Source organism: Phytophthora infestans, genomic scaffold (assembly GCF_000142945.1).
Source record: "Phytophthora infestans T30-4 supercont1.66 genomic scaffold, whole genome shotgun sequence".
Taxonomy (NCBI): Eukaryota; Oomycota; class Peronosporomycetes; order Peronosporales; family Peronosporaceae; genus Phytophthora; species Phytophthora infestans.
The window spans coordinates 361211-372538 of NW_003303693.1; the positions used below are offsets into that span (position 1 = coordinate 361211).

Sequence of the window (11328 nt, forward strand, 5' to 3'; positions counted from 1 at the left end):
TTGTATACGTCCGTCAAAATACCGTACAGGTGTTAACAAGTTCAACAGAATCTCGTTACTTAAACGCGTACTAGTTCCAACTACACCCCTTCAAACGACCGTTTTTGACGAAGGACATCGGCCACGACCCAATGCTGGCGTGAGCTGTGTATCCCACAGTGTGTAGTGTAAGCCACGGAAGGCGTTGACCTGGCACCAGAAGCTGGGGAAATATTCGCGGAGTGCGAGTCACGCTGTCACCGACACGCACCATGACCGGGATGGTCGTCCATTCATCCAGATGAAGACTGCAAAAACTAACGGGGTACGTATACCCCTAGCTACATGACGTGTGATACGTCACACTTTAGAAGTATGACACGCTCATACTTCGCAATATCTGGTACATGGTACCAGGGTCGTCCGAGGCCAACCATTGGCTGATGACATTGCTTTTCAATAAGTGACCTTTAGTTTGTATATTTAACTCAAGCTTAGCCTACCTATAAATATATGTAATTTGCAACTTACCTTAAATTGGTCACTTCGCTCCCTTAGGCAAAAAGAGGACCTGTGAACTGCCGTTCACTAAGCTTTTGTATACTCTCGGAAGTTATGTTTTATCACTCAGGTATTGTCCAGGTATACCGGCAGGTATTGTCCAGATAGAGTTTTTACGGTTTAAATTACTCTCATTTTCTTCTTTTGATTCCTAGCCACCAGTTAGGGAGACACGTGGCAGCCCCCCCCTCCCACGCACCGAGGATAGCACGCACGCACAAGACTGCCCAGATCAAGGCGAAGATGGCAGAGCAAGAGCGTGTGGCCGAGGAAGCTCGTCAGGCTAACCTCGCTCTCTTGCGTGCGGCGCGTACGCGCTCAGAGAGAGCACACGCCAGAGAAATCATGGAGACATCTCGCCCTAGTCCAACTGAAGTAGCAGAGGACAGCAATGCTCAAGAGCGAGTGGAGGAGGCAGCAGAAGACGTCGCAGATGAAGGAGGAGATGGTGAGGAAGGGCAGGGAGGTGTGGACACGTCAAGTGAAGCAAAGAAGACTACGGGCGATGAAGAGGACAATTCGGTGGAAGATGAAGAGGATGCAGAGGAGGTGAAGGTCGCTTCGGGCGAAGGGGAAGAGGGTGAACTGGAAGAAGATGAAGTGGAGACGGAACCAACGAGAAAGCGTCGTCAAGGAAAGCAAAGAACCGTCTCCGATGTCGAAGAAGAAGAGCTAATTCAGGTCCCTGTATTTAAGGCGCATCATGATTCGTGGGCCTCGCTGGAGCAGTCTCTCAAGGAATACATGGAGGCGACGCGCCAAAAAATCGTGGTGAAAGAGGTGATCAATGTAGCCCGCAGGAATGCTGATCTTCGGCGCCAAGTGAGGTACCAAGGGCTTCCTGACTCAGAGTTGCCTCTCGTCCCTGCAGAGATGGAACCTTATCAGCGCAAGTTTATCTGTACGCATGGGTGGTCCGAACGTGACAGATCAACGGGAAAGCGGACGTCACACAAGCTGAGTACTACCGATTGTCCGTTTCAGATGCTGGCTCAAGCTACCAAGCGTAGTGACGGTCAATGGGGCGTTGTGATGAAGCGTGAAGTGTACGCCCATAATCATCGTGTCTCCGAAGACATTTACAGGTCTTATCCAGGTATTCGCCAGGTTCCGGCGGACTCACCTTTGATGTCAGGTATTGAGCTGCTGGTTGAATCCGAAGCCGGGACAACAAGCGTGTACAACTACATTCGAGAGAGCTCAAAGCACCGAGTCTCCATGGATGATGTGCACAATCTACTTCGCCGGCTGCGTAAGCAAGGTAAATGTTTGGTTTGATTACATGTCTTGTCTTCTTGTTCCCCTCTAACTTGATGCATTCGCAGGTGTGGAGTTGTCTGATAACGATGCCGTGGCTGAGATGATTATGGACTTCAGCAGAGAGTCACCGGCAAATGTTTCTTCGGTGCACGAAAGTGCACGTGGTGTATACTCTATGGATGATCATGCCTGGAGTTCGCGAAGTTGGGTCTTTCCTTACTACCTTTCCAGTCAACAAGAATGGTGAGGGAAGGTCAATTCAGTGGCGCGTCGACGGAGATTACGTGCCAGATCGAGTGCGATTCCGGCTAGTCGAATCGCTTGTTGATGATGCGTTGGATAAGTTGAGGGGCGGATTGGCGCTAGATGAAGAAATTGAGTTGGACAGTGACGGTGAACGAATGGGCAGCATTGAGAGCTACGTGGTGTCAATTGAAAAAGTTGGTCAGTTAACCAGAGAGCAACTGGAAGCTATGAAATCCTTGTGGGGGCTACAAGATACTTGTCGCAATGCTGTTCTTTGCTGTACCTGGTTGAATAGCACTGTTAAACCCGCGGTCAGTGATCCCGCTTCAGCGGGTATTATAATGGGAAATATTCTGGAGTGTTGGCCGTATACACCGCTGGTTGGGTTCGGATTCGACCTGACGTACAACAATCTCTTTTGCTTTCGAGATTCCGCTTGGCTAAACGATAATGCCATGCGTGCTTTTGCGGTTTGTCTCGCACGGTACAAGAACAATTGTACAGTCGTCATTCCGCCCCCCAAAAAAGCCAAAGATGCCAAGAATGGAACCCAACCAAAGGCCACCAAAAGTCGTATCTCTACAAGCACGCTCGACAAAGTTGGTGAAAGTGTTGCCTCGCACCAATTCGTGCTTCTTCCTATCAATTTTGGTGGCACGCATTGGGGATGCCTCGTGGTTGACCGAGACACCAAGGTTATCAAGATGTACGACAGCATGGGCGGTAAGAGAAACAAGAAACGGTTGCAGAAGATGGCTGAAGAAATCCGTACTGGGCCTCTACGTGACGATTCCTACGAAGCTTTGGAAGTAACCGAGCCGGTGCAAACGGACAGTGACAGTTGCGGTGTGTTTGTGTGCCGGTTTTTCTGGACTTGCGTGAGCAGCGAATCCCCCAGCGATGTGTCCCCAGCTGGTATTACGAAGCTGAGGTGGGAGATGCTGCACGCAGTCATGAAGTTGAGGCCGCGCTAGTTATTCGTGCATATCCGTCAGTGCAACATGCATGCAAACACTAACGATTTTAATACATGGTCAATTCTTGGGCAAAACCTGGACAATGACTGTATGGTGCAGAAGTCGATAATGGTAAATTCGTAATACGCCACCATGAGCGTGAACGCCGACACACCGCAGCGGCCATCACTCTAGAATTTTTCGAAGTAGCGCACACATGAGTATCCCAGGTTTTAAAACCTGTAAAATACCTGGGTAAACGGTGAAGAAAACGATTGGTTGCGGTGAGTTCCGACGTCGACTGCCTACGATCATTTCCACTTTAGCCTAAGTCGTGCACACATGAGTATCCCAGGTTTTATACCTGGAAAATACCTGATTTGGTCATTTAAGCTCCCGAATGTAAATTACCAAATCTGATTCCGTTCTCTATAAGGAAACCTGGGCGAAACCTGGCCCCCTAGCTGGACTATCCATGGAGAATCAGATTTCTGAGTATTTTTTCAATCTGGGAAACCTGGACGCTAAGGTCGTCCTTTTCAATTTGGGCTAAAATCGTTTTTTTCTTTTTTTTTAAATTTTGTGGGATAAATTAAGCAAAACAAAAATAATCACGTCAGGGTTTTGTGTAACACTACAGACATGGCGCCGGGTACAAGAGGAAATCGGATTTCACCCAGGGAACGTTCAGGTCTCGGTCGTTTCGTACTTTACCCGACCACCCCTAATGTACGATTCTTTGCCCGCATTTAAGAAGTATCCAGGCGTACTATTTTCTTACTTGGTATACTTAAGTATACTGTAATCATGGCTTAAATACTAACATACGTAGCGCGAAACATGATTACAGGAAATTGACAAGTACTCACTGCGAGTAAGGACCTGTCTTTAGGGACTGATCTGTTGGGGAAGCGCGGACTATTGACAAGAACGGCTTAGGTACTTTAAAGGGATAGAACAATATTTATTTTCGCTACACCATAATGAAATTTATACACGACGGACATATTCTCGCATTTTTTCTATGTATTTTTTGCTGCGGTAACAGAAGCAATGACTATATCCTCGACTTGCCAAAAATGTTAACATTAAGAAAATCTGAAAGTAGAATGTGCAATAATCAGCTATCGAGATCACTACAGTGGTCACGGTAGTGAATCTCATTGATATTATTTTGTGTGGAGTAATTGTTTTATCTCACACTGCAATTGATCTCCGTGAGAGTATTAATGAACTCCCATTAAATAGTGTTTGGTAAAATAAATCTCATTGCTATTATTTTATATAGCCCTGAAGTTAATCTCACATCTACAAGTCGGCATTAACCATACCAGAAGGTAGATTACCGATCACCGTCGCCGAAGGTATTATTCCTTGTCGCTGGTGTTCAACTATGTGTTTCCAGCAACGTCTCCAGCAAAATGATCCGGGTATTTTCGAATAATTTCTTGCAGATGAGGAAATAATTGTGTTGTTCTCCATCAGACAGGTGCGAGGTGAAATTGACTGCAAGGCCCCGGCATTAACTCTGTTACGGTGACTCACCTGCGTGGTTGGATGAGCCACGAGCTGGTACATGTCAAACGAAATTGGAATGCAAGTGCGGACAGCTTGGCAAGTGCCGCTTTACGGAATCAATTTGGGTCGAGGTGGAGAGAGAGACCGCGCGTCAGGATCTCGTCACACTAAACCGACTAGACGAAATGGTGGTGGTTGGATCCGTGAAGCGGACGGTCCAGGTTATGGCTATCACTAGATCCAGAGGAAGGATTGGATCTAGCCCCCGGATTCTCGATGACGCATTTGTGAAGGGAGTCCGTATTGAGCGGATTCTCAAAGCACAGAACGAAGAAGTGTGGATCTTGGGACTAAAGAAGTATCTGATGGGGGATGTACGAGACCTGAGTCGGAAAGACGCCAAATCCCACAGCATTATCGCTACGGATTATGCAGTGGATCCAAACGATTTGCGCGTCTACTGTCCTCCTACGAAACGAGTCAGCGGGGATCGAGACAGATTGATGAGATTGGTGATGCCGGAAACCTTGCAGCAGGACGTCCTACGTCACTATCACGCTAGCATAGAAGGAGGACATCAGGGAATCGGTCGAACCTACCAACGGATCCGGGAATGTTTCCACTGGAGGGGACTATTCAAGAGTGTGCAGCGATATGTCGGTGAATGCGTGGATTGTGAGACAGGCGAGGGCAGACCCACAATCGAAGGGGAGTCGCCAGAAACGTCCAAGCGACTTACCCGTTCCAAATCATAGCCATGGATCACATCCCCTCGCTAACCAAGTCATTCAACGGAAACACAGAATTGTTGATCTGGGTGGATCTGCTTACCGGATACGTTATAGCCAAGGCTAGCGCGTCCAGAAACGCACCGACCATCGCTGAATCGTACGAGGAGTGTGTCTTCGTAGGTTTGGGGCTAGTGAGATGATTCGGCATGATCGTGAGCCAGCCTTTATGTCTGGTTTCTTTCGAGCCTTCAACCGGTTCCTGGGTCAGAGACAGCGGGCAACTGGGATCCGGGACGATACTCCATTCTACCTGGTACATGGGCGGGACCCGAGATTCACTCTGGAAGCGGCCATTCCGGTAGGTAGCACCAAGAGGAGAAACCGAGACCCAAGACGATGGCTATACCAGGTCCAGAAATACTATCGGCAAGCCAGATCCCAAGTGAACGAGCGGTTACGAAGTGCGATACAAGATCGAGCGGATCGACACAACGAAGGCGCCCTTCCACATCAAATCCAAGTTGGATCGCAGGTGTGGCTGTACCTAGACCGAGTGAAAGAAGGATACGCCCGTAAACTGGACCATCTCTGGCACGGACCGTTCCGAGTAAGTGAAAAGATAGAGGAACACGCCATGAAGTTGACAACGGCAGGTACCTAATATCGCTTGTTCCCCGTGATACACGTATTCAAGCTAAAGCTGGTCAAGGAAAATCCGGACAGACCTGAGATTCGTCTTTCGGTGGATGAATCCAACCGAGTGGATTTCGACGAAGTCCTCCTACCAGAGGAAAGTTGGAACGTGTATCTCGAAGCAGACGAGTTCGAAGTCGAGAGGATCGCCGACATGAGGCCAGGGAAGCGAACCAGATATGGACGATTTTACCGCGAATTTCAGGTGCATTGGTGTAGATATGACGAACCCAGTTGGGTAGACGAGGCAGATCTGAGCTGTGGGGCATTACGCTATGATTTCTTGCGGGATCGTACGAATCGGAATCGGTTTGGCGTGATGCAGTAGAATGAAGAGGAGTAGGGGGAGGATCCATGGGTGTGAGCTGGTCATATCGATGGTAGAACGAAAAAAGGACCCACAGGAAGGGTGTGAGCCAGGAGGAGGAGGATCACTGATGTGATCTGGTCACATTAAAGAGAAAGAGAAGAAGGATCCACAGGAAGGGTGTGGGTCAGGAGGACAAGGTGAATGTTTTATGCGTAAAGAGTGATGTTTTCACGTGCAAAGCGTCGTGGACCAATCCGAGTTTTTTCGAGTGCTTGGGCTATACTGGTCTAATTATGACTCGACCGTAAGAGGTGAATCCGGCTTAAATTCAAGCGCGGACCCAGTTCGGATCCAGAAGTTGGTACGAATCCAGATACGGCTTTGGCTTAGAGCCAGGGTTAGATCTAGCCCAGATCCAGGTGTACACCAAGGATCTGGCATGGCTCCTCAATCGAACAAGAGAGTGTTAGAGAGGATAACGAAAAGTAGATTAGGAGAGCTTATGCAAACAGACTAAATCGACCCAGTTTTTAGCCGCTAGTTACTACTACGCGGCGGATCCACGAGGACTGGAACTGGGGCGCAGCGTGAAAGAGCGGTGTAGATCAGGTGGTCATGGGCTAAACGTTGAAGAACTTGCCCGCCCGACGCTGGATCCGGTGTCCTGGATGTTGGCTGGGGTCCCCCCGAAGCTGAATGCGCCAAGGATTAGCTTCGTCGATCTCTTGCAGAGCCTCCAGTAGGCTTGTAGGTTCCGGGTGGTGAAGGCTGGGATTTTCCAAACTGGCTTGGCGAGATACGGATCCCGGAAACCACGTTACCTTATCCCCACGTCGGGGAAGGTGTAAGAAGAACGGATCCAGCAAGATATTGACGTCACCCAACCGTCTTGAATAGCCAACACCAGGATCACCAGAACTTTTTTCCAAGCTTGACCAGCGTGACTGCGTCGGTTGCCGCGCTCTTGTTGACGTTCAACAGCCATGTCGAATCCCGCAGTTGGCACGAGAAACTGGGAACCGATGGGAGCCTTCCCATTTGACAATCCGGGGTTTGGAAACAAAATCTCGGAAGGCACCAACGAACAACCTGAGGCGTCCGCCGACGTCACCTCGAAAGCTAACGGGATTCACCAGAGTGGCCGTAAAAATAATCCATGGCGCGGCATTGTGTAGCTCTGCTACGTGCGATCTGGTGACGAGCGAGTCCACATACCCGGATGCCGTCATGTCATCCGCTTCGCGAGGGAATATTCACTCCGTACGGAGCGGCAGCTCAGGGAACAGGACGGTAATCTTCATGGTAGCGATGGTAACCCTGTTCAATTTCTTTACAGACCAGGGCTCGATGTCATTTGTGGCGAAGGCCACAGGCGCAAGCCGACCAGGGATGAAGGAAGCATCCGGCCCAAACGGGACCACGGGAAGCATGCCTGGTAAGGAAGAGCTAGCAGGGACCAAGGCAGATCCAGTGGATCCGCCGTCGCGAGGCGACCCCCCTCCACCATCGCTGCCCGACCCATCATCACTGTCGACCGGTACCGCAGATCCCGCGGTGCCGGCCCCAGATCCCCTCGCGCCAGTGACTTGCTTGGTCGGCGTCGAGAGGGATCTCCTCCGAGCTTCGGATTTGGATTCGGACAAAGCCCGCCGCGTGCAAGACGTCGTCGGCGATTCGGGCCTCCTCGGAATCCTCAGGATCCTCATCGTCATCATCATAATCATCATCGTCGGGGCTGAACGAATAGTGGCCCGCGGAGAGGTATGGTCAGTTTTTGCCGGTCATTTACCCTTACGTAAGGTATCCACACCATATTGATTGTAAACCAAATATGGGCAGCTCATCAGACATAGGCTGGCGAGGCATTGTCTTGCAGTATGTCTACAATATTGAGATCAGCGTAGTTGCCGGTGTACTGGGCGACTCAGCCAGAAGCCTTCGGAGATGGTACCGTCTCCTCAAGACAACAGAAAATGTTGACGACACCCCAAAGAATGAGCGGTCATCTAAATGGCCGATTGAGTGCAACAATTTGCTCGCGAGTATGTAAAGCAACACCCCTGCTTCTACTTCCAAGAGCTGCGTGAGGTATTAAAAGAGAAGTTTTCAGCCCAATATTGCTGTTCCAATTCGACAATTTGTCGTGCTTTACGGTTCGATTTGGGGCTAACGCGAAAAGTGCTGACTAAAAGAGCTCGTGAAAGTATCCCAAAAAAACGCCAAGAGTATGTGAACAGGCTATTTCCTTTCTACAGCGGGCCAGATCAAATCGTGTATGTCGATGAAGCTTCAAAGGATGGAAGGTATTGAACAATATCAATTCTGTGACTGCTACATCTTACCTTGCTAATTTGTTGTATGGTATACTATGGTTTAGATCCTCCCTCAGAAAACACGCGTGGTCCGCGCGCGGGGACCCAGCAGTTGTGGCCATTCCATTTTCCCGCAGAAAGCGAATCTCAGTTTTTGCTGCGTTCGACGCCGAAAGGTTTCTTGCGTGGGGTACAACCGAGAATACTTTCATCCGGCAGACATTCCACGAGACCTTCAAGCTGAAAATTCCACCGTTCCTCAATCCGTGGCCTTTACCAAGATAAATTGTCATTTTGGACAACACCAAAATTCAAATGTACGAAGAATTTCAAGAACTTATTCACGGTACTGGTGCACTGTTATATTTCTGCCGCCGCATTCACCTGACTTGAATCCTATATTAGTCGGATTTTCTCTTCTAAAACGATGGATCCAGCGCCACGCAAATATGGCGCTCCGTGAAAGTCCTTATGCGGTCCTCAATGTCGCGCTGTATTTTTGCACTAGACAGTCTGAGGAAGTTGTACGGCCACTGTGGGTACGATGGGAACAAACCCAGGATAAAAATCAGTGAGTTTTAATGGAGTTCATGTATTCGTACTGAAAACATCGTACTCTATTTCTACTACGCTCCTTAGAGCTGATCGTTAAGGTGATCAACATCATCCATGTCTTCTGCAGAAGCGACATGGATTAGTCGGGATAGGAGTTCCCGGAATATTTGATTTTGTTTTAATGATTTTTGTTCATGTTTCAAGAGCACAGAGCCAAGTGCCAACACTATTCATAGAGCAACCGAGAGTCGAATCCAAGAGCAAGTTCCTCGTGTAGCAGCTTGCTAGCTGAGCGCAATATTTCGAGTGGGCCAGCCTCACAGCTATACATGGCAGCAATGCAAGCTCGACTTCCAGCTGACGCTCCACTACTAGTTCCTAATAACACAACATTTTGACAACTTCGGAACATTGATCAGCTTTCCCAGGAAATTGAGACGAATCGAGATACAACACAAGCAACCGCTGACATGAATTTTAGAATGCTCAGGATCAGGTGCAGTTATCCAAGTGCAAGTTCATGCTGGGGATCTCCAAGAAATATTCGGTTTACGCCTACAGCCTTCGCTCTCCGTTCCGTGACCCGGTAGATTTTGAAACTCCCTGAGACTCATTCCCGAAGGGATGTGGCGTGTCGACCCAGACACTTAGTTATGTTTCAGATCCGACGAAGGACTTGCACACGACACTTACCTCAAGCATCGATCTCCGTACAGACATGGGAATTGAACCCACGCCACCTGTTAGCTGACGGGCAAATCAGGCGCATGCAAACCAGTTGCCCAGAATGCATGCTAATATTTTAATGAAATTTTGTCAAGCCTGGTCAAGTATGTCTTTGATTGGCATCGTCGTTTTTTTCCGTCAAAGGGTTAGGCTAAATTTTAGTCGGAAGCACCCGATCAGATAGGAGGTCTTCCGTAAGGGCCATCCTCCTACGTAGGACCATAAAACGGAGAGCGTTTGGGCAGAAAGGCACAATGCGACAAGACCACCGTAAACCACGTTAGGATTACCCACAAATTGTGGCACATCGTACTTTTTCTTGAATCTCGTAAAAGGGATGAGGGATCCTATGGATAAATGTGATTTGCATAATATGCATATCATGCAATTTACTGCATCATTGGCTCTGTCAGCATCGCAGACCAGAGACTAAAGAAATGACGTGCTTTAGTATGCTGTATTACGATAACGCATATACGAGCGAGCAGTAACGACTGAGCAATGACGTATCTTCTTCACAAGTGGAAATTAAAAATGAAACCTTTTAATAACACTGGTAAGAACAGACCTCAATTAGTTTTCTTCCTACGATTTTGCTGTCGCCTATGGTGCTCGAGACAGCGGAAACGAGCCCTTTTATGATAAGCCTACGAAAGCCAACCAGCAATGAAGGCACAAATTCGTAGTGCGCTCGTTATGTGCGTTGCCATATGTGAAGCACCGTCATTTCTATATGGTTCTGGTGACAGAGCCAGTGACTCAGTAAATTTTATACGAATCCCAAACATGCCTTTCTCAAAAAAGGGCATTGGGAGTAAACCATAAGCGATTTACAGTGGCGTTGTGGTACATCTTGTACCGTAAACCATGGCCTCAATGCGACAGATGTAAAACGCTCCATTGCTACCTAAATGTTTTAATACTTACTAATAGTACCAAACTGAGGTTTTCCCTTAATATCTCCTTAAATCGCTCTTTTTGTTTGTCACGATCTAAAAATTATATGGTAGCACTGAGGCCATTGAAACCATGGTGTACGATACAATTTTTTTGTTCGTGTAGATTACTTCTCACAACGCATGCTCTCATAACAGCTTATTCTTCAATTACCTTCTTGCCCCACAGTATCAAATCAAGACAACCCACCTACTGCAAATGCGTGTGTCCTGCGTCCTAGTCGCTGCAGCTGCGATCGCTGTTCTCACAAACAGTTGCGGCGCAGCCCCAACATCCATCCGCGCGCCCGAAGTTTCGACGGACACAGTGTCCGATGTGCGTGTTTTTCCCGGTACGAAGCAACACGATAGAAAGACGCTACTGCGCAGCGAGCTCGAGGATGAAAACGAGGACAGCGAAGACGACGAAGACAACGAAGACAACGAAGAAAGGAAGTTCGGTGCCAATCTCTTCAACGCCCCAAACCTTGACAAATTCGTGGGGTTGGCCATGGGTTTAAAATCCAGAGACGTGGATGGAAACGT

The 11328-nt window shown here is 48.4% G+C and overlaps 2 protein-coding genes across 2 annotated transcripts in view; both read left to right on the forward strand.

Moving 5' to 3' along the window:
• Positions 1-1979: 1979 nt before the first annotated feature.
• Positions 1980-3020, forward strand: PITG_18226 (cysteine protease family C48, putative; the record flags this gene model as incomplete). The annotated part of the gene is made up of 2 exons (XM_002997808.1): positions 1980-2325; positions 2377-3020. 2 exons carry the CDS (start codon positions 1980-1982, stop codon positions 3018-3020), a joined length of 990 nt encoding a protein of 329 aa, XP_002997854.1.
• Positions 3021-10513: 7493 nt separating this feature from the next.
• Positions 10514-11328, forward strand: part of PITG_18227 (uncharacterized protein) — a gene marked incomplete at both ends in the record, with an annotated part of 1032 nt that continues 217 nt past the window's right edge. Inside the window, 3 exons of the mRNA XM_002997809.1 lie at positions 10514-10545; positions 10858-10881; positions 10942-11286. Coding sequence (XP_002997855.1) covers positions 10514-10545; positions 10858-10881; positions 10942-11286 — 401 coding nt within the window. The remainder of the gene's footprint in view (positions 10546-10857; positions 10882-10941; positions 11287-11328) is intronic.